This window comes from Dermacentor silvarum, chromosome 5, assembly GCF_013339745.2.
Source record: "Dermacentor silvarum isolate Dsil-2018 chromosome 5, BIME_Dsil_1.4, whole genome shotgun sequence".
NCBI lineage: Eukaryota > Metazoa > Arthropoda > Arachnida > Ixodida > Ixodidae > Dermacentor > Dermacentor silvarum.
In genome coordinates this window covers 6,636,281-6,659,802 of record NC_051158.1, presented here as the reverse complement: position 1 = coordinate 6,659,802, position 23,522 = coordinate 6,636,281, and the positions used below count along the sequence as shown (strand labels likewise).

Here is a 23,522-nt window from a genome sequence, read left to right as displayed (position 1 = left end):
CGGTCGTTTGCCTCACAGACCACGTCGCCTTTGCTACAGCACTCTATCGCAGTACTCGCTGGAGCGCGTCAATAGCTGTGCTGAGCGCCAGATTAATTAGGCGCTACGACTAGACGAATGGACCCAAGGTTGCTGTCAGAGAAACCGTTCAGCGCGCTGCGGGCATTTAACACTGGCGTGCCCAAAAGAGCTTCGTACAATAATTACTAGAGAGAACTCTGGCGCTATTGTCTACGGGAGCTGGTGGGTAACACATGGATTTGCCTAAACTTCGTCTTTCGGGCTTCAAACGGCTTCGTGACTTTCTAAACTCATCATTTTCAAACAATGTACTCTGTAATAAATACTCAAATAAACGTTATTTGAAGTGTCCTACGGCAGGATTCAAACACAGGATCTCTAGCACCCAAGCCCGATATCGAAACCATTACGCCCGAACGCATGCATCGACAAGCAGCATCGAACTCCCTTATAAAATTCCAAGCGAACACGTGGAGACGCTTGGAGCGTTTCGATTTGGCCACCTCAACAGACTTAACCGCGCTTTGGGTGGTACATTCCAAACCGCCTGTAAGCTGTGCTGAAGGTTGTCAACTAGCCGGCCGCCTTCATTTGTAACGTACGACGCCTCTTCGATGTCGCTAGTTACTATTATTTAGGGCTTAGACTGGCAACGCCGCGCTCTTTCATCAAGACGCAGGCCTTGGCGGACACACAACACCCGTTTTGGATTTGCCCGGCTAGCAAACACCATTACTGTGCTCTACAAGAATTTAAGACTTCGGTACAGACCCCGCCCCCAGAACCACATTGTACCTGTTATTTGTGGCACTGCACTCGGGAACAGATTTCCTGAGAGAAGACGACATTGAAAGAAGTTTTGCTTCAACCTTGATGTCACACAATCGGACGAACGCCTGACACATCTATACAACTTCTCTCCAAGTTACGTTTACATTACATTTACCATTACGTAATCTTTCGCGTCGTGGTCAGCATTCAAGAACAAAATGGCCCGCATAAACGACCATACCGTTCTTCGTTTGGCGCACCCCTATCTTACAACTGGAAGGTCAATCTGATCCGAGATTGGAGGCGCGGTACATCTTCCCATTCTTTTAGAAGCCCAGACTCAGCACCCTTTTAAATAATAGGCGTACTTTCCATTGCTACTACTATCATCACTTGCCATCGTAGCTTAGGAGCATGAATAGCGACACAAACACTCGGAACCGCACCAACTAATTGTTACTGGTATTTTACTTTCGGAACTGATACGCAATTGTCAGAGAGGGGGAAAAATGAAACAAGTAAGCTGGCATCTGCCACCAGAACTGGCGCAACACCTGTCTGCTTTCCAGGAAGAGGATAGAAAGATAGAAATTTAAGATAAGCAGAAGAGAAAGAAAAAATAAAGGATAAGATTGAGAAACCACAATCAATGTATAAAAAATATTACGACGCAACGTGACCTGAGTATGCTTCAAATGTCACCGACCAAGACAAACACGTTGAACGCCGGAAAGCGAGACAAACTCGGGATACGAACATTTCACATGTCACTCAGAAAGCTTGCGACGTTTTCGTGCTAGCGCAAATCGAGGCGCAGTTTAGCACGACGGCCACAGAGAGACAAAATAAATACTATTTACGGAAGCATTTAGGTGTCGCCATCTTTGGCTGTTAACGCTGCTTTTTTCTGTAATTAACAACGAAGTGTACGTTACTACAGTCGATTCGCAAGCACGAAGATAGTTGTATAAATGTGTTCAGTGTTTCATGACCATGTTACGTCACTTCACTTTTCATAAAACTTAGAAATTGTTTGTGTAACAGCCCAAGATGGCGGCGCCCATGAATCGAATATAAAATTGTCTATATAAAGGCAGGAAAACCAGCGAGTCGGGCGACTAAAGTGCTGGTCAGACGTCTACACTGCCCCATAGCGGGCAGTTCTGTCACTGGCTCGAACGACCAATAAAATCCAGTTATGACCGGCCGAACGAAGTCTGCCTGCAGGCATTCGCGCGTTCTTTTACAAAACGTATGACAATGTATTGCGACCCATTGGCGGCAGTGTTGTCGTAAGAGGTGTGCAGACACGTGGTTCACGTCACCCTTGCTTATTAGCTGCTAAATTATGGTAGTTATGGCTAATAAAGAGGGCGACTATCCCCAAATCTTGGCGAAATCATGACCTTCGCCAATGGACGCATGGACTTCGCACCGGCCACTCTTGGATTTTATCCGGAAACAGACTTTTACATTTTCGTTTATATTATGCCGTGAGGCGTACTTGCACAATAAAATAAAATATATGGCGTATGATTGGCACGCGCGCGGACAGTTAGAACAAAGATCAGTGGGCGAGGATGTCTTCAATTCAATTCCAATTCAGACAACTTTATTTTCAAAATTTTTTGCTACAAGGAGAGAGCAGCCGCATAAAAGCTACTGTACTGAGCAGCTTGACGGAGGCGGCTGCCCCCTTCTTTGGCAGCAATGAACAGGTTGACATCGACAAACGCGCTTTCAAGAGGCAACTAATAACCAATAATGCACGCATATATATGCGCCCATTGTAAATGGGGTCAAACTTGAACACGGAGCAGCATTGCGTTATAAATGACAGAGAAAAAATAAGCATACTTTATATATTAACAATATCGTCACGCTTCTTACCTATACTAGAACAAGGTGAGAGCAGGAGCCAACGTTTCGACAAGAGGACTTGTCTTCGTCAAGAAGAAGACAAGTCCACTTGTCGAAACATTGGCTCCTGCTCTCACCTTGTTCTCGTGTTACTCATCGCCTTGAATCGCCATCTCCCGCATTCCCCTTGTTTTCCCTGGATTCTTACCTATACTGTTAGAGGACGTACAACCAGCCTAATGTTCACTCATATGAAGGCAATATGAAGTCGTATGAAAACAGAGACGCGAAATATGCGCACTCCGTTTCGCCGTAAAGACTAGGGCAACGTTCTGTCTTCCGCAGCTGGCGCATGTCCCGGAATGTCGGACATTGCCCCTTCGGCAATCTGTCGAACTTCACTGCAGTACACCAGCGTAACTCAATGGGCAACGTTTTCAATATATATATATATATATATATATATATATATATATATATATATATATATATTCCGAATATTGACCGAGGTACTTCGTTCAAATAACATACGCATTTACGGCACTCGGTGCGAATTTGGCTGCTGCTTTAAAGCAGTGTTTTGGTCAGGACCACAATACAGCTGTAACACAGCACTAAGATCTGATTAAGCGTGATAAATACGCATGTCATTAGAAGGAAGTGCCCTCTCGACGTTGCCAACGAAAACTATGTCGAAACTAGGACAATCTTCTGAAACGTAATTTTTGAAAGTGTTGCCCAATGAGTCACGCTGGTGTGTTGCCGCGAAGTTCAACAAATTATGTCAGGAGAAATGTCCAAAATTCCTGGCTATGTGAGCGTTGTGCGTACAAACGCTATAGCGTTCCAACTTCGGAACTGTGTGCCTACCACACCGTGGTGCATCCAGCATCTGGACACTCCAGGCGAATTTCAACCGTCGCTGACGGCGTCGGCGTCGCCGTGATGTTCCGTATAAAGTGGACGGTAAATTTCAAGCTACGAACGTCGGCGGTTTCCCGTCGAATGCGTCTGGCGTACCATCGATGTGCGTCGCTTGCAACGCTGGTGGAGGCACTCTTCATTCTGTCAGCGTGTTGAGAGGCCTGGCAGCTGTCATAGCGTTGCTACACAGCAGCAGTTGTACATTGGGTGCCGCGACGCGCCAACATGTGTCACCCCACGTATCATCATCATCATCGTCATCATCAGCCTGCATTTATATCCACTGCAGGACGAAGGCGTCTCCCTGCGATCTCCAATTACCCCTGTCTTGCTCTTGCTGATTCCGACTTGCGCCTGCAAATTTCCTAACTTCATCACCCCACCTAGTTTTCTGCCGTCCTCGACTGCACTTCCCTTCTCTTGGTATCCATTCTGTAACTCTAATGGACCGCCGGTTACCCGTCCTACGCATTACATGGCCTGACCAGCTACTTTGTTTTCTCTTAATGTCAACTACAATCTCGGTTATCCCCGTTTGCTCTCTAAATTGAGGATTGCCAGTCAGCCTCTAGAGTCTGTAAAGGAGTACGTTTATCTAGGTCAATTACTCACAGGGGACCCTGATCATGACAAAGCAATTTACACAAGAATAAAATTGGGCTGGAGTGCATACGGCAGGCATTACCAAATCCTGACTGGGAGCTTACCACTGTCGTTGAAAAGAAAAGTGTACAACCATTGCATTCTACCGGTGCTAGCATATGGGGCAGAAATCTGGAGCTTAACAAGGAAGCTCGAGAACAAGTTAAGGACCGCACAAAGAGCGATAGAACGAAAAATGTTAGGCCTAACGTTAAGAGACGGGAAGATATCGTAGGTCAAGAAACACAGTCTTTTGAAGCGCGCGGATTGATACTTCTACAGCCGCACTACTTGCGTAGCTCCCGCAACGTTGTCTGCTTTGAATGAAAGGCACGGTGCTGTTCTGTACATTTCCAAACTCCGCCACGTTGTCGAATTTTGTAACGACAACTTTTAGAGCCAACTTTTACAGAATAGTAACCGGAGTATACAACACTGGCCAACAAGCTCGAGTGCAATGCTAAACAATGCTACCGCTGTCAACTGTTCGCCATTGGAACGAAACTGGCATTTCTTGCTTGTTTGTGCCTGTGTGCGTAGCTTTTTTTCCGAGACACGTCCATTGCGTCGCAATCAGCGCTGTAACTAAGGCCACGGCGCAGGGCGAAATCCGCAGGTCCGCCTCGCTCTGCTATTCAAATCGGAGCCCTGCCTTGCACGCGCTGCCTATAGTTACTCGTCTCATACAGGCGCGTCTCCCTGTTGGCGCGGTCGGCCCCGCGATTTCCCAGTGGGCACGCGTTGGCTGCAGCTCCGCCGTTTCCATTGCCGTCGAAGCGTCGACGATCTGTACAAAGCAGGAATACCCCTGCCATGCTGCGACGGTGGCTTATTGCGAGCGCCGAACGATGCCCGCGGAATGGAAAATGCAAATGAGACGACTTCTTTCTCGTCTATGCCTGTCAATAATTTATTTATTGTTTGTTTGATTGCTTCCTTCCTTCCGTGATCGCTCGCTCGTTGTGTTTTTCTTCCTTTCTTCATTCGTTTGCTTTCTTCGTTCGCTCGTTCGATCGTTCGTTCGTTCGTTCGATCGCTCGCTCGCTCGCTCGTTTGTTCGTTCGCTCGTTCGTTCGATCGCTCGCTCGGTAGTTCGTTCGATCGCTCACTGGCTCGCTCGTTCGTTCGTTCGTTCGTTCGTTCGTTCGTTCGTTCGTTCGTTCGTTCGTTCGTTCGTTCGTTCGTTCGCTCGATCGTTTGTTCGCTCGATCGTTCGTTCGACCGCTCGATCGTTCGATCGCTCGCTCGCTCGCTCGCTCGCTCGTTCGTTCGTTCGTTCGTTCGTTCGTTCGTTCGTTCGTTCGTTCGTTCGTTCGTTCGCTCGATCGTTTGTTCGCTCGATCGTTCGTTCGACCGCTCGATCGTTCGATCGCTCGCTCGCTCGCTCGCTCGTTCGTTCGTTCGTTCGTTCGTTCGTTCACTCGCTCGTTCGTTCGTTCGTTCGTTCGCTCGCTCGATCGTTTGTTCGCTCGATCGTTCGTTCGACCGCTCGATCGTTCGATCCCTCGCTCATTCGTTCGATCGCTCGCTCGCTCGTTCGTTCGTTCATTCACTCACTCGCTCGTTCGTTCGTTCATTCACTCGCTCGCTCGCTCGTTCGTTCGTTCGTTCGTTCGTTCGTTCGTTCGTTCGTTCGTTCGTTCGTTCGTTCGTTCGTTCGTTCATTTGCTCGATCGCTCGTTCCTCGTAAATATTGTAGCAGGCTAACGTAAGCTGTCAGCTTGTATGTGTATCACATTTGTCCGCCCCAGCTTTTAAATAGAAGCCGTTTACAGAACTGCGATACTATCTGTTTTCGTACAGAGTCATGGGTTGGTAAACTTCGTGCTTTAAATACTGTATATTGGTTCTCTCTCTCTCTCTCTCTCTCTCTCCCTTTTTTTTTTTTGAGCGTACCGATTTGCGGGAACTTTAGTGAAATCTATGAGGTCATAAAACACAATTCTGCCTCCTACTGTAAGTAAAATTTAGTTGTCACTCTTGCACCAAACTTCATTCGAATCGACTCATCGACTGTCTTATTAGAGCATTTATACGTTTTACACATATTTGAATAAGGATTTTGGAGTTCGCCCCGAGATAAAGCCGTCCCTTTTAACTAGTGTAAGCGTCTTTAACAATTTCAACCACGCGTGTGGTTAAGGGGGCATTATCAGAAAGAAGAGAATGTGGATAATAAAACACCAACACGTGCTGTTTAGTGATAACGCTAAATGGTTGCGTTTAAACGGCGGCGATTGGTAGCGTCTTTAGGAATCAAACCGACCGCACATGATATAAAAATGCTTTCATTCTCAGATCTTTAAATTATAAGTAGTGAATGTTCTGCCTCTACGACGCCTTGTCGCCTTCTCGAAACCTACCGCTTAAGCCATGTGAAATCTTAGATTAAAAGAAATGCGTCATCAATTAACATGGCTAATTGCTTCAAGTGTTCTTGCATTTGACATCAATACGGCGAATATATTGATGCGAGAAATGAATGTGTGCCAGCACAACTGTGGTGGTGCCATCAATAGGCATTAGGATAATTGACGGGTTCGCCACTTGTAATTAGGAATGCAACGTTTTAGGAACTTCAGAGTTGGACGGAAAAAAAGCTTTTTTTAGTTTAGAAAACTTTGAGAAAAATTGAAACTTCTACAATCACTTATATTTATCATTCAAGCAATAACAAATCTTTTTTTTTAATACATACGGTATTTACGCAGAGAAAACGAAGACAGTGGAATGAATGCCTTGTTCTCTTCTAGATATCTCAAAAGCATATGACAGTGTTGAACACGTGATATAGATCAATCAGCTTCAGAACATTAACTTACCAAAATACCTTCAAGCATGGATTGCAGAATTTTAAAGGAAAAGATCATTTTATTGCTTCCAAAGCGGCATTTCTTCGTCTAGGTGCGCGCAATCAAAAGGCGTTCCGCAGGGGGCAGTACTTTCTCCAGTCTTATTTAATATTCTAATGAGTTCCATCCCAAGTCATGATGACGTACATACTTACGTGTACGCTGATGACATAGCGTTTTCTCATCGGCAAATGACATCCAAAAACTTTATCAAATATTACAGACATACTTGTCTGTTATAGAAAGATGGCTCGATGCGATGCATCTCTGTTTCAACGTTAACAAATGCTCAGTGCTAGCGTTTCCATAAAGGACCCCATATATATTTCTCTATCTTGTCGCGTAAATATTATCCCACAAGTCGAGACGGTCAAGTGTCTTGGCGTGATATATGACGGTTATCTGTCTTGGAAGGCACACATCGGCTTTATTGCAGCAAACGGTGTTCGCGTGGTTGACTTTCTTGGTAGGCTGAGCTCTCAAATGGACGATGAGGAATGCGAAGAACAACGCTGTTAACAATATACCGCATGTATGTTCGCCCAGTATTAGAATTTGAGTGTGTGATATACTCGGGAGCTCCTGCATATAAAATTCGCCCCCTTGTTCTTCTTCTGGAGAGGCAGGCCTTGCGACAATGTTTAGGGCTACCTAAATTTGTAGCAAATGAAGTTCTACATCTAGAAGCTATAATCCCTTCTCTTGCTACGAGGTTTCGATTATTAGCTGTACAATCATATTTAAGACTATATCAATTTCCTATAAGGCGTCCACAAACAGTTATATCTCCCAGCCGGACTTGTTTTTCAGCTTGTACTGGCCGCGATTCCACACACCACAAATTATTTTTATTAAAACTCTCCTAGATCAGTTAAACGTCCAAATTCGTGAGGTGAGTCCTGTTTGTTGCAACACCAATTCCATTAAAATTCAGTACGATGATATTTTGCCTAAAAAATGCAAAGGCACTATCTTACCGCATTCTAAGCTGTATCTTAATGATTACTTTTTACACGTGCTGATCAAGACGGTTATTGCCACTGACGCTTCCCAAAATAAAGTGTGGAATTTGAATATTTTCTCCTATTCTTGATCGGTCGTTCTCTCTTCGCCTCCCAGACTTCGTAGCTATTTTTCTAGCAGAATTCTTAACTGTAGTTCTAGCCCTCCGTAAACTAAATACATCAACAAGTTCCACAGTGGTCGTCACGGATTCTTTATCTATGTGCTCCTCCCTCACGGCTTCCGATAATTCCCCGGTATTGCGAGCTTTCAGATCGTTAGTGCCCCCTCACTTAGCTTTGATTAGATTGGTTTGGGTACCAGGGCATAAGGGCCTATTTCTAAACGAAATGGCAGATTCGTTGGCGAAAGCGTCCCTGAATAGCCCGGTCATTCAAATCCTACCGGCTTCAGCATTCATTATAGGGGCTAGATTTCGAAGACAAATGACGCTGCGTGAATATCACGCCCCTTATTTAGCAAACTCCTCAAATTTTCAGCCCTTGTCGCATTATTGGAATAGTAAACTCTGTCAAACGCGCTCACTTGAAGTCGCAATCAGTGGACTACGCTGCCGAATTCCATTTCTAAATTTTTACCTACACATAGCTGGTCTGGTTCCCTCAGCGAACTGTCCATATTGCGGGCAACATGAAACATTAGATGATTTCCTCATTGTCTGTCAAAGATATATTGAATTGCGAAAAAGAACCTTAGAAACACCGTTCCGACTTCTTAGATTAGAATTAAATGTTCAAAATTTACTATCTTTGGGGGCCTCGACCCTTGGGCACAGCGACAGGAAGGTTGGCGATGCCATCCAGGATTTCATTGCAGGGTCAGAAAGATTTAGACTGTAAAATCAGAGCTTAAGGTTCCGTTATATTTTTACAAAATCGATGATTACCTGTTTATTTATTTTTAATTTTCATTTCTTTATTTATCCTACCAAAATCATGCTTTATAATCTACCCATTAATTCTCATATACGTACCTATTCCCAAATTTATGTTTGCAGTATTTTATAATTCTCCTTTGTTATTGTTATGTCGAACTACCCGGTTCTTGGCCAATCCCCCAGAGGGGGTATGCGCCACTACCATCTAAGCTCTACATCTACATCTACGAAATATTGCTAACCTGACGACTCGGAAAAAGGTCACTCAGTGTCCAGGTCACTCTCTCTGGACACACTCGCAATAGAATCGATCGCGGCTGCTTCCACATCCACATTTGGTTGATCGAAGACGCGTTTTCGAACACGTTTGCTTGGGAGCCTGTTGCGAAGCTTGTCATAAACATTTCCAAGCAAAGAGCTGTTTTGATCACAACTGGCAGACGGCGACGGTATCTGCAGCAGCCTAGAAGCTGTAGGTGTCAGCAGCTCATTAGTGCACATGCATGCCTTGCTACCAGGTGGACGGTTCCACGTGCATCGTGGAGTCCGAGACGCCAGTCCTGGGCCAAAACCCATAGAGCGTCCTGTATTCCGCTACGTTTGAAAGCTACGCTAAGTTTTTAAAACGAAACGGAAGGCATATAATGAAGACACGTGAAAACTGTGCTGCCGTTTTATTGTCGTCGACGTCGTCATCGCTTCTAGATTCGTATGCTGCCACAGAAAAGACGGCAAGTATAACTGGAAACTTAAGCGTTTTTTTTTTCACATTAAAGAGAATCTGGGCTTTTACGTGCCATAACCACGACCGGTATTTCGTAGCGATGCCTTTCCGATGCTAATGCCTTTTCGCGCTTTTCGCGCTTGGTCAGTGGCCACAACGACGATCCGCTCACGTTATCAACGGGATCAGCCGGCCGTGAGCGGTGGATGATAAGACTAGTATAGAATAAAGCATACCGCATCGCTACAAAATACCGGCCCATGATATTGAGACGTGTACTTATTTATCTTCCTCGGGTGACCACGTTTCACCGGTTAACAAATGCTATCGCTCAGCGCAGGATGCGCCTGCATGTATCGGAAGTTTCTCGAATGTTATCGATCGTTCTATCCGCTGTCTGCCGTCACCGAACCTTGCGTTATCTGATTGCATGTATGTGCGACGCGAATTGTGTAGTACTTTCTGGAAGACGCGCGGGCTCCGGCGATTAGTCAGGAACCTTCCATGACTCACGCGTTTGACCGGCTGATCAGATTTCGACGATCGCCGTCTGTGTTCGCCGCTATCGTAGTGCATTGAGTGTAGCCTGTCTTTCGGGGCACAGGTTCGCCCAATAAAAAATTAGTTACGTAATTCACAGTTTTGGTGCTGTGTCACGTCACTACCACGTGACTATATGATTGTGCTGCACGCCGTAGCGGGGGACTCCGGATTATTTTCGAGTACCTGGGATTCATTACCGTGCACCCATTGCGCGGTACACGGACGTTTTTGCATTTCGCCCCCACTGAGATGCAGCTGCCGCGGCCGGGATTTGATCCCGCGACCTCATGCTTAGCAGCGCAGTAGCAAAGCAACCACAGTGAGTTTTGTCACTTTCTGTGATGACAAAAAAAAACGGTATTTTTTTTTTGCCTATCTCCAGTTGTTTTTTTTTTATCCTTTTTCTCCCGACCCTTAAATTTTTACATATAACTGTACACCCGGCGCGGTGGCTCAGTTAGCTAAGGCGTTGCGCTGCTGAGCACGAGGTCACGGGATCGAATCCCGGCCGCGGCGGCCGCATTTCGATGGAGGCGAAATGCAAAAACGCACGTTTACCTGCGTTGTAGCGAACGTTAAAGAACCCCAGGTGGTCAAAAACTAATCCGGAGCCCTCCACTACGGCGTGCCTCATAATCAGAACTGGTTTTGGCACGCAAAACACCAGAAAGAAGAAACATATAACTGTACAACCGCTCCGCTTGGTGTGTACTAGTTGTTGACAAAATCGATTTCGCCCTGCCATCTGCTGGCCTCCTGGTTAGCTCAGATGGTAGGGCGGCTGCCTCGGAAAGGCGATGGTCCCGGGTTCGAGTCCCGGACCGGGACGAACTTTTCTTCAACTGCGAGGCATTTCTTTCGAAGAACTCGTATGGGTTTCTTTTGCAGCGATTGGGTGGATGTCTCATTTTCCGTTTAATCTATACAGTGTGGCCAATCCCCCTCGTGGGTAGGAGCCATGTTTCGAGGCAACAACAACAAAATATCAGACTTCAGCAATTCCTCGTATTCCAAACTCATCCGCTGATGCAGCGGCATGTTCTCGTAGCGTACGCGTCGCCATCTGGTCGATCGGTCAAAGGATGGTGTTTTCGTTTTAACATAGCTCACACCCAATACGGGGTGGGGTATTCACTTCTGCTTTGCGATACGGGTACAAGATTTCAAAATTCAGTCACCAGTTATTTATTTCTAACTCATAATTTTATACGTTTTGAATTATCGATGAACGCTGTCGGTTAAGCGTTGTGTCGAATGCTTAACCAAGTATTCGACAATATATACATCTATACATGGGGGCTCAGGTTTCTTTCAAGTGTATTTGTTGCCTTTTTTGCGTGAGTCTGCTGCGATATTCGTCATGCATACAAGTAAAGCGAATCAATTGCGCACGACGCCGTCGTATTCGTCAGCCCATGGAAAGACTAACAAGCTGTGGCAAGTAAAACACGGTACTACTGAAATGTAGTAAGGGGGTAACATCAAGTACTACAGCAAAGAGCGCACAGCGATAACAACAAACGCAAAACAAGCAGCACCAGCGTACGAAAACACAGGATCCTGAAAAGCTTCGCACCCCAAGAAAGCCGGTTTAGAAGATGACGAACTGTAATGCTATTTCTGTCGCTTCTCAGTAATAAAATATTATGCGGCTATTCGGGAGTGCTTCCTCTATGAAACGACTGGTCCAAGCAAGAACACCGAAAAGTAAACAAAACGCACAGAAAAAAATCTCTGCGAGCCCTTGGACATGTAAAGAACAGGCAGGCGCATTCGTTTACTGGGCGAAGCACATGTGCCCGGCGGCGTTCCTGTACACCAAAACGAATGGCGGCCGGCCGCACGGTTTCTTTCGGTTTGCTGGCCGTTTGCTGATACGCCTTTGCGGCACGTACACTGCACGGTCCGTTTTGCGAAACCCCGGCGAGCGGCCGCGCTTGTTTTGCCGAGATAAAGTGGGCGTGAAAACGCGTCACTTCGATTTGCTTCTTTTTTCTGCCAACAGGCGCTGAATAGGAGTTTCACACTGAAGACACTAGAGGCGAATGCGGCGCTAGATTTACGCGCACTATGGCCGTTCATCAGTTATAATTATGCAGCACTACGGCTGTTCATCTGGCATGAAAACTGTTAATAAAGAGGAGAGGGGGGAGTTATCTGGTAATGAGCTGAGTGAAACTGTCAACAGCTAAGGTACGACCCACTAGACAAAACCGTTGCACCTTGTCCTTGTCGAGTGTTTCTGGTGTGTTAGCTGTAGGCAGTTTCGCTCGGCACATTCGAAATGAACGATCACCAACTGGTCCAATTTATCGCTTTATTCAACCATTGAGTTCTCTTCTGTAAGCTGTCAAATTCCGCACAACTGTCTAATTTCGTCATGTTATGTGAACCATTCTGTGTGACAATCGGAGCGGACAAGATGCCGAAGTTGACAACATGGCGGCATTTCGCAGTGTTCACAAAACACCCACACGAGCCGTTGCAGTGTACACGAATTTGGCGAAAACAATGACGCGACTGCAGCGTCAGATTTCAATCTAGTGGACGACATTGGCAACACAGAGAGGGCATATTCCTGGCTACAAACTATATAGAAATGCTTCGAGGCTGGTTATTCGAACGCTGTCAACGGCACTTTCGAGAAGGCGCCATGTTTCGTAAAATTCGAAAGACTGCGGTGCCACCTCGTAAAAGCAGAACTAAGTTATGGGCGCTCGAGCGTGGCCTCCGATATCGCCTCCGGCGCATCTTTCGGCGAAAGATGCGGTTGTGATTTCGGAAACCTGGGCTTGAGGGAAGCAACTCGTTGCTAAAGCGCGCAAGAAATCGCACATCGGCACGTATATATATATATATATATATATATATATATATATATATATATAGTGTCCTTAACTATCCTGCATCAAGATTTAAAAATATGCAAATGCCACGTCTGCACAGAACCAAGGTAATGTTTGCCGTCGCTTGGTGATATTCAGATTATTTTTTGTATTCCGCCTAATTACATAATTCGTCTTAATTAATCAACTTCTCAAATATTATATTAGATGCAAAGTTTCAATGACTGACTGACTGACCGCTAGAGGTATTTTGCGTGTATTCGTGGGCTTCTTTCACGCTCGAAAAAACCCTTTTATGTAGCACGTATTCAGCAACAGAAAGCTGCATCGGGAGTTTTTCATGTTGCTGTGCAAATTTCTCATTGACACTTTTCGTCTAATAATAATATTTGAGACGTTAATTATTTAAGACTAATTATGTAATTAGGCGGGATGCAAAAAATTATCCGAGTATCTCCAAGCGACGGCAAACAACGTTACCTTTCTTCTCTCCAGCTACGTGGCATTTACATATTTTTAAATCTTCGTGCATAATAGGTGGGACACTCTGTATATTGAAGCCAAGGAAAGCAGAGGGAACATCCTTTGTTAATTGAAATGTAGAAAGTATAAAGTAAGGTGAAATGAAACTTATTTAAGAAATTATATTGCATGCGGTTAAGTGACCGTGGCAGTATCCGCGTTGGTTGACGTTGCCATCACTTGTACTATTTCGAATTCTTTTGTTTCTTTCGTAGAAAAGCAAAACACGGAAGGTGGAGCCATCTGTCGCTGCTAAGGCAAAAAAAAAACATGACGTTCGCCGTGGCCGCCCACAGATGGCGCCACAGTACAGTTGCAGTGGAATTGACGTGTTTTGAGTGATGTCATTTGCTTTAGAATTTATTGTGAACGAAACTGGGTAAGTAATGACCGCGAACGCAGTATTAAACTAAGCTTCGAGCAAAATGCCACCTCTGGGCGAACTTTGGACGGAGATCAGCCAGCTGTTTAGACGGAAGAATCATGTATATACACCTGGCGCCCTTATTTATCTAACACTCAGTATCTTCTCCCGCGTGTCTGGCTACATCAGCATACATCTTTCTACATCTACCCTGTACATTAATTTCATCCGGCGAATAAACTGAAACCTTTAAACCTTACTATAGAGGTTGGAAGCGGAAGCGAACATGAAGGAAACAAGACGTCCTTCTTGCGTGGACATCTCAATTGTACAGGATACCTAGAAATCGAGGGCTCAGACAATATGTGCGTTATCAGCCCTTGATTGGGCGATATTAAAGCCCGCCAGCGCTCGTCTCCACACCCACCTCGCCTGACCTAACCAAGATTGCGCAGACCTCGGGCTAGAATCGTAATTAAGGGTTTCAACACATGGACTGACTGCGTCATTCCTTTCGGCCCTCTATTGTTCGCCACAACGTGCAAGCATTCGAAACGTGTGCCTCGGCAAACAGCGGTACACTAGCATGGAACGCGGCCATCTTGCTTGGGGCAAGTTAGGTGTGTGAGGGACCCTGCTCACGGAATTTTGCGTGTCATTTGAGGCATGGAGCGTATAGGTAACCTATTTCGCGGCTTCCGCAAGATTGCTTATTTCGCACGATTGCTCGATCACGATCGGTGCATTTGGATTTAGTTCTCACCATGGAAGCCTATGCAAGCCTATGCAAGCGCTCTGTAGGTTGAATTGCAGGTACATAAATTTTATTTACGTTTCTATATGTACATATATATGAGCTACAGGAAAGAATGTATACGCAGTACCTGGCAAGGTCTCACTATATGAGTTTCCGCAGTAATTATTGCATGATGTCGCTTTCTTTCATTCGCGCAATAATTCTCTATTTTAATCATAAACTAACTTGGATCTCAAGACGTTACACTCAAGTAAATAATTATCTCGCTTCCCCCCCCCCCCCCCCCCCAAAAAAAAAAAAAACTTGTTTGAAGTCAGCGCCTGTGTGTAGTCCTCCTTGCCATCGTCTTCCTTTGCCTACTTGCCGTCCTCTCACATGCATTTTTTTTCTATCCCTTCCTTCCTGAACAGCTGGCACGCCTGGCACCACATCCTCTGGTGCCTACCAGCCTGTTTCTTCTTTCCCTTTATCGCCCATCTATATGCGTACGGGTTCTGAACCCGGATAATAATAATTCGGCGAATTATGCCACACCGAAAAACGTATCTACCCTCGTGAGCAACATTTCTCGTCAGCCGTTTTTTTTTTTTTTTTATTTCACGAACTGTCATCATTTCCCCCGATGCCGTCGGCGGAGATAATATCCCAGGCAACGTAACGCGCGTGGTATGAGCGTAATCTCGGTGAGCAGTAGCTGGGCATGCACGGCTCATTATGCACTCGACCTTCGCCGACGTCGGCGTTGGCGAATGAGCCTCATATCGCGACCTTCAAACGATCGGCCCACTGCACTGCGGAAATGACACGTCACGCGTCGTTAAATCCTTCGTATACCGGTTGTACCTCGTGTAGTGCGTACCAGAGAATCACCGCTGTTTGGTGGAGCAGGGCGCTGCCAATTTACGTACGCCTTAGGAGTCATTAGCCGTTACTCACCTCAGGTTCATTAGAGGGGGCGCGTTTAAGCGTTATTGTTGTTGGCGGGCGCACGTGTCCTTGTGTCAGAGCACGTGACGTATATGACGCGTAACAATCGCCAAGCGTTGATAACGACGGGAGTTCAGGCTCCATGAACTATCTCTCCGCGTTGTGCACCTTAATCCGTTGATATAACACGAGCAAAAAAAAAAGAAAACAAGAAAACTGAAACCTCAATCTGGAGTCATGGTTCCTATAGAGAACCTAACCTAACCTCCTTAATTAGTCAAGCATGAGGCACTCTAAACTGTGCGCTCAACGGTATTGCGCTTTTGTGGTTCCGTTGTAGTCATCGTTTAGTATTTTCGATAAGCTTCAGTAAGCTTTTAAGCCGACATTGTGAACATTTGGGACATGGGGCTAGGCACGCTACTGTAAATGCAGCTTTTATTCCCATCCCTACCAGCCTGTGTATGCACAAATGCAGTTGCTTGTAATTTATCTTAATTTATTTAATACTTATCAATCTTTTAGTCTGACATGGTCTCCCGGCTAAGCATTTCCCTGTGAATGAATCCCGAGTTGCCCGACTCGTACACAGACGTTGGTAAGTTATTTCCCAACGGAATGTGACAGCCACATCAAAGACTGAAGGGGGAAGCTTTCGGCACAGTTTGGACCACCACGCTGGCCCTTTTAAACTCACCGTTCTCGCACAGCTCGTGAGAATCGTCCTCGAACAGCCGCTGTCCGACCTTGTGCCTCCGGCGCCAGAAGACCCAGAAGGAGCGCATACGGTCCGCGAACGCCAACAGCTTCGTCGCGACACCGGGGGGCTCAGCCGCGGCGCGAGCCACGGGCCACAACCTTTCCGATCGGCGACGACAGAACCCCTCGCCTTCCTTCTCTTTTTTTTTTTCTTTTCAGGAAGCCTAAGACGTCACACCCAGCGCTGAGCCTACTGACAGACGTCCGTTTGGCACTTCACGACACTATCGCGTTGCAGGGCGAAAAAAAAACCTGTGGTTTCGGAAGAATCGCAAAGTTTCTAAATCCGCGAATAACCCAGTGGGGATTAAAACGCTACCGACGTGAACGCTGGAACGCCGGACATCGGTGACGACGATGACGAGGCAACAAAACCTGCGCGGCCGCTGTTACCAGCTGAAAAGCTCGTGCTCCGTCGACTGGCCGATGCAACGACTAGGAGAGGAGGAGGGAAGAGGCAGCGACGGCGGCAGCGGCGAGGAGGAGGCGGTTCGAGCCCAGTTTGACACATCGTACAAACGCGCGGGACGGAGAGGCGCGCACTCGTTATCGCGTCCGCCGCAAACGCGACGCGTGCGTGCGTGCGCGCGCCGGAGCTCGCTTCAAACAACGGCGCGCGAGGCGGACCGACAAACTAAACGAAACGGAAAAAAGGCCTCGCGAAAACGGCCTTCGCCAACGACGCCGCGAGCGCTCCGTTTCGCTTCGCGTTCCAACTGTCGCGTCCGCTCAGAGTTCTCGCACCCCAAACTGCGCCCCTCCCCTCCCATCACCTCCCCCCCCCCACTCCCAACTCCCTGCCCACGCTCTCCCCGTCCGCGACCTGCCTTCTCCCATTTTTCCCCAATTCACCCGCCGCTCCCCATCCTCTAATGCCTCCACCAAACTGTGTCTCTGCTCTCCCTTCGATTCACCTCGAAACATCCCCCATCCTTACGCTCGTTATCCCAACCCGCACTTTTTCCCGAAGCTGGCCGGCAGGCTTTGGATCATCCTCTTTCGAAATCCTCTATCCCTAAGTACATGACCTCTCTCACCTCTCTCAAACATACAACTACCCTTTTGTCCTTCATGGAAAACGCTTTCTTTTTGTGCGTCCTTTCTCCCTACTCCATTCTGCGTGCTCTAGAAGGCGGGGAGTGGGAAAGCCAGGACGTCGTCTTACCAAATCTGCTTTTCCCTTTTTTTCCCTCGCTACTTTCCGAAGCCTAGGGATGCCGACACCGCGAGTGCCTCGGGAGAACGCCGGCGCTCGGGCGTTTCTCTCTCCCCAAGGGCGCGACGTGTGCATCCCTTCCCCCCCCCCTTTTTTTTTTTTGTTGCCTCCGACTTCCCTTACTACCCAACGCGCGTCGCGCTGTATCCCCTCCTCCCAACAAGATGGCGCCACGGCACAAATTAGGTTTCCGAGTTCCTTTTCCGCTTCGTCGCACTAGAGGGCGCTGCCCAGCGCGCGACCTCGGAGCGCTGGCTCTCTGCTCCATTCTCTCGAGGTCGTCTATCGAAAGCGCAAGAGCGAGGGGGGGGGGGGGGGGGATTTCTTTATTCTTGTACCGTATACTGATCCACCACACTCCTATTTGGTATTTGTTTTCTTCCCTTCCGGCTTTTTCCAAATTCTTGTCGCGCCCACCGCCGCTGCAGACTGTTGCCCCGCTGAGCTTGCTTTTGCCAGGCTTGCTTGCCCGCCTCTCGCGACGCCCTCTTGAGGCGTTCCCCGGCACTCCCAGGAGGTGTCACCGCTTCCGACACGCGCTCCTAGATGGCGCCACGCCGCCGTGCGCTCCGAAATGAAATTGCAACGTGGTTCCCCATAGGAAAACGGATGGGGAAGGATGGGGATGGAGGGGAGCTGAGGATCGGGATGAGGGGTAGACCGTATTGCTAGCACTCGTTTCGTTCGGGACTCTGATGGAAGTGTTGCACGTTAATTGGGTAGCTGTCCCCGTAGTGTTCTATTTGCTTTTGCCGCGCAAGGGTTATCGACACGTAACTTTTGTTTTGCGGGCTTGCATTCACTGCAGATAAGAATGTTGTGCTTGTCTCTTTAGGACGTGTAGTGCATCCCGAAGCCTGCGTTCCAGTCGTGGATTGCGGTTAAGAAAAATCCACTCTCCCTCAAATCAAGTGCTATACGCGGACAGGTAATGGTCAAGCCACTGAGAATCACAGACGACGACAGATCCGTGCAACACTGACGTAAGAGACCTGGAGTTAAAACGAGGAAAATACATGCTTTATTTTACGTACTTCACCAGTCACCCTGTTACGTATTGAGGTCTTGAGCCATCACCAGAATAAAGGTTAATTCCTTCTATATGTGAACACCCTTGATGGAAACTCATATCAATGCCGACACAGGGCATGTTCTCCCGCCATCATAGCGACGTTTTTCATGTAGACTGAATTTTATTTCCCTTATTATCTTCCCTTATTTCCCTCTTTCTACCCCACAACGTTATCCTCCCTCCTTTTTTTTTATTTCTCTCCGTTCCCCCATATCATTTAATCTTCTCTTTACCATCCACACTTTTTCTCTTACTTTAGAAGTTCCCCTGAGGAACTTTCTCTAACTTCGTAATACAATTAGATCACTCTTTACACAAACGACAAAATAAAAAAAAGACTTCACCACCGTAGAGCGGTGAGCGTAACATATATGGCGAGCAGTGCGGATGTGACGTTCCCGAGAGCTCAGGCTAAAAGAACTCTTCGCATGGCCGAGATCTTACGCTATTCCTCGGCAAATGAGGCGCAACAGATGGAGACGCCCTTGATTCTTGCAAGCGATATGGAGGACAGCGTAAAGCCGGCAACAGCAAGAAGCATTAGCCCTTTTCGCCAGTAGCTACTCTTCGGCAAGCAGCTGTCCGAACGCTCTTATAGGCTGCGTTTCATCGTTCACGCTTTGCCGCCCCACTGGGAAGTGCGAAGGTCACATCATCTCGGAAACATAAACACGGCAAAGTGAAGCCACTGCGCCGCCAACTGAAATGACTAGCTGGAAAAGCATTTAGATAAAAAAAGAAAAAATATATATATCTCTGCAAATGCTAAACAGATAAAATGTACCCACTGTTGGGGCCCCGGGGGGATTGAGGAAATCCTGAAAGCACTTTGAGGGTCACTTCCGCCTTACTACTGCCTTCTTCCGGGTTCCGCTTCTCTCTCTCTCTCTCTCTCTCTCTTTTTTTTTTTTTCGTGCTGCTTCATCAATGTGCTTCCTTGAATAGCAGGCAACTTGGCCCTCTATTTTTTTTTATCATTAGTTGTGCAGTTTTCGAACACTCTGCTGGCAGTATTATAGATCACTGTAGCGCTCAATTCTATCCTTCGAACAACTCGGACAACGAGCTTTGAGCGTAACCCTTTCGTTTACTTCTTTTTTGTTTTCATGCGGGAAAAGAAGTCGGTCGGCTGCTTGATATCCAGTCAACATCAGATGCCCTCCGAATCTCGTGACGTCAGCAGGAGCTTTTACGCGTGTTATGGTCGAGGAGATTTATGCGCGTTTTCTGGGTCACGAAGGCTTTTAGCTCGAGGTAGGACTGTCGTTTGTGGTGTAGCGGTAACGTAAATTACCGATCAAGCTTAGCTAAACGCTCCGTTGTGATCTCCTTTCAAAAAAAAAAAGGAAAAGGCAAGCCGTAAGGATTGGTTTTGATCCTCGTCCATCACCTAACACTAGCCAATCATTTCTCATAGTAAAAGTTTTATCTCCAGTCAGAAACTTTTTTTTATGTTATGCAGATGCAACGCACTTGTTGGATAGTGTGGCGATCATTTAGGCGCTATACTACATACAACTAACAGCGGCTCGTGAATTTTATTCTTCATTTTATGCAAGGCGTAGTCACGTACAATGTTTGTCCATGTACCACGCAGGTCGCCACATTAGCGACATAAGTAAAACATTGTATGTGCAGTGTTTTACGTACGCCGTGCACAGTTCATAACCTATGCCTAAAATGCAAACAGCCGTTCACTCGGACGCACATTTCAAGACGTCCGAGCAGCGGTATCACGAAGACGACAGCGGATGTTTGTCAAAGGAGGAATGGTGATGAGCAGATGCAGAGAGACGTAAGACGCATATCTTGATACTTTCAAGAATTCTATACCCACCGTTTCGCAGTGGGTATAATGGACCCATATTGGACTATCGACCGTGAATGGGCATGTGTCTGGCGGCACAGAATATTGCAGGTCAAACGCAAGAAAGCTAAAAAAATCAAAAAGAAGCAGTTGAATATCAAGCGATGTTTCCATTAAGAGGTACGCGTGTTTCAGAGGTACATACGAGCCGACATTACATGCACTAGGTTTGGGGTCGCAATTTATATATATTCTTTTTTGTTGTTGTTGTTGCCCAGAACAGACGTGCACTCATTGGAACTACTTTGTCGGTCAACGTATCAGTTTTATGCTAAGCGGCGCGGGACATGGACACCATACGTAAATCCGAGTGTGGTAGGCAAAGGCAACTTAGATTTCAAAACTGCGTACTAAGCAACAACGTCGTTCTCCCCTCGGCATCGCTTTCCTTAAAGAATGATACCTATTTGCCACTATAAGCCGCCCCTGTCATTGAAGTGAAAAAAAAAACGCACACGAGATGCATCGTTGTTCTACCTCTGCGATACTTCGATTACGGAAATAAAGAAGAAATTCCGTCTGACTGATTATAAGAATGCGTAATAGGAATACAATGACCCCAAACAGAGGAATAGTATTTGCGTGTCAACATCACTGACCTTTAGAAGGCATCCTACTGCTCACTATAATCATGATTGATTGATTGATTGATTGATTGATTGATTGATTGATTGATTGATTGACAAATTGAAAATAGTTTATTCTGCCTTTTCAGTGCAAGGAAACAGTATGTTTCGCTTGATAAAAACTCATTAAAACGTCGCACACTTACAAGATATTCTTATCTCTCAGCGTCTTTGCCCTTGAGGAAATGATTTGTCACGACAACCAGCCTGTCTTACTAGGAAGAAACACTAGGAAACAGTGTTTCCTCTCTCGATCACTCTCATATTTTGTCTTTTGTGTTTTTCTGCTGAATTGTATATTCTGTTGAGTAATGGAGCTCTACCCGAAGCCCACCGGAAAAAAAAATATTGCTCTTACGGGCCCGCATATGAATAACTCATTTGTTCGAGTGCGAGCCCGCACTCTTACTCAGAGGTGTTCGTAGCCTCTGCTAAATCATTCATCATGCAAGGTATACGCTCGCCTATCGAGAAGAGCGTAGCACGTACATAACTCCAGCTCGAAGAAGCGGTAGACAGTTCGTGTAAATCAAGGTGCCAAGAGAAACGAAACAAAAAAAAAAAAAGAAAAGCGGGCAAACCGCCATGACTAACTCCGAAGTGAACGAGCTCAGTGCATCACGTGCGGTGTCATTTATTACACTCTGCAAAGCGCTACTACCAAAAATTTGAGGTAAAAAAAGAAACAGACGTGTTAAGAAACAGCGTGAGAGATTTTCCCGTCCTACGTAAAGGCTTACGAAAGTCGGGGTGCGACGGCTTGTGCTGGTTTTCGGCATAGGCGACGTCGTGCATGGCGCTATACACTGGGAACATTAGCGGGAAGGCTTTGTCAAATGGCCGTAGTCGCGAGTGAAAATTTGAGGAAATGGAAGAAAGTTTCAGTTAGCAGTGTGGTGGCAGAGTGGTGCAGCTGTGATAGATTCGTGGTAGAGTGCTTAAGCTGTGTAGTAGACACGCAAAGTGGACAATGTGGTGAACACTAGACTAATGCTGCGGTGAGCGTGGCGGTGAATGCTGCAGGATTTAGAAGTGTGCGCAGGTAACTTTGTGTACACTCGCTCGCTCGCTCGCTCACTCACTCACTCACTCACTCACTCACTCACTCACTCACTCACTCACTCACTCACTCACTCACTCACTCACTCACTCACTCACTCACTCACTCACTCATTCATTCATTCGCCAATTGATATCTGGGTTGGATAGATTGGCATCATGTGTGACGCTGGCTGCATCTTTTGGATTAGCCAAACAATACATAGTAGGCACAAGCCGGTTATAAAAATAAATAAAAATAATAGAATAATATGTAAATAAACGTCAGATTGCGCTTACACATTGCTAAGAGGCAGTTAAGACAGATCGCACATCGTTACAGCACACACGGTTTACGCAGCGACTCGTAATAAGTTCTTATGAAAACCGAAAAATAAAGATTGATTGATTGATTGATTGATTGATTGAGTGAGTGATTGATTGATTGAGTGAGTGATTGAGTGAGTGAGTGAGTGAGTGAGTGAGTGAGTGAGTGAGTGAGTGAGTGAGTGAGTGAGTGAGTGAGTGAGTGAGTGAGTGAGTGAGTGAGTGAGTGAGTGAGTGAGTGAGTGAGTGAGTGAGTGAGTGAGTGAGTGAGTGAGTGAGTGAGTGACAATTTTTAGTTATTTATGTTTATCTATCTATTCTTAAGCTTTAAAAGTAAAACATGGGCAATGTTTGACACCATTGCCCAGAGCTCCGGGTTAATTTTGAACACCCGGAGTGAACCACCTGAATGCTAGCTGAGACAAAATAAAGCGCAGTATATGAGAACGGACGAGGTGAAAACAAGCAGTGGACAGAACGCTAACTTCAACTGCCGTTTACAGTAATCGCACAGTGCTAACTTTATACATCGCGTCATGCGGTGGAGGTGGTGGTGGTGGTGGTGTTGCAGAAGGCAGGATTAGCCTGGCATGCATAGCCGGCAATCGTTCCGCCCGAGCCTTCTTTGAGTTGAGATCAGGAGTGTGTCGACCACCAGGTGTCGAAGAGCCCCGGGTCTCGCAGGAAGGCTATCAGCAGTCGTTGCGCTCTCTTCCTGATTGACGCGGGCCCTCCGGGAAAAACGACGTTTTCAAGGATCCTGCGCGTAAGACCGCTCTGTTGCAGGCTGTCGACCATCGCCTTTAATTCTTTGTCAAACTGCGGGCATAGTCAAATGAAATGTTCGATGTCGCCAATGTCACCACAGAAGGCACAGAGCGGGGAAGTGCAACGTCCAGTCTTGAATAACCAAGCTGGAGTGTACGCGGAGTCGGTTCTGATGCGGTACAATAGCGTCGCTTCT

General features: G+C 46.6%; 1 protein-coding gene across 1 annotated transcript in view; it reads right to left on the bottom strand.

Moving 5' to 3' along the window:
- Nucleotides 1-16,547, bottom strand: part of LOC119452732 (nucleolin-like) — a 180,002-nt gene extending 163,455 nt beyond the window's left edge. The window contains exon 1 of the mRNA XM_049667323.1: nt 16,351-16,547. Within this exon, the coding sequence (XP_049523280.1) occupies nt 16,351-16,438 (88 nt within the window). The 5' untranslated portion in view covers nt 16,439-16,547. The remainder of the gene's footprint in view (nt 1-16,350) is intronic.
- Between the last annotated feature and the right edge of the window lie 6,975 nt (nt 16,548-23,522).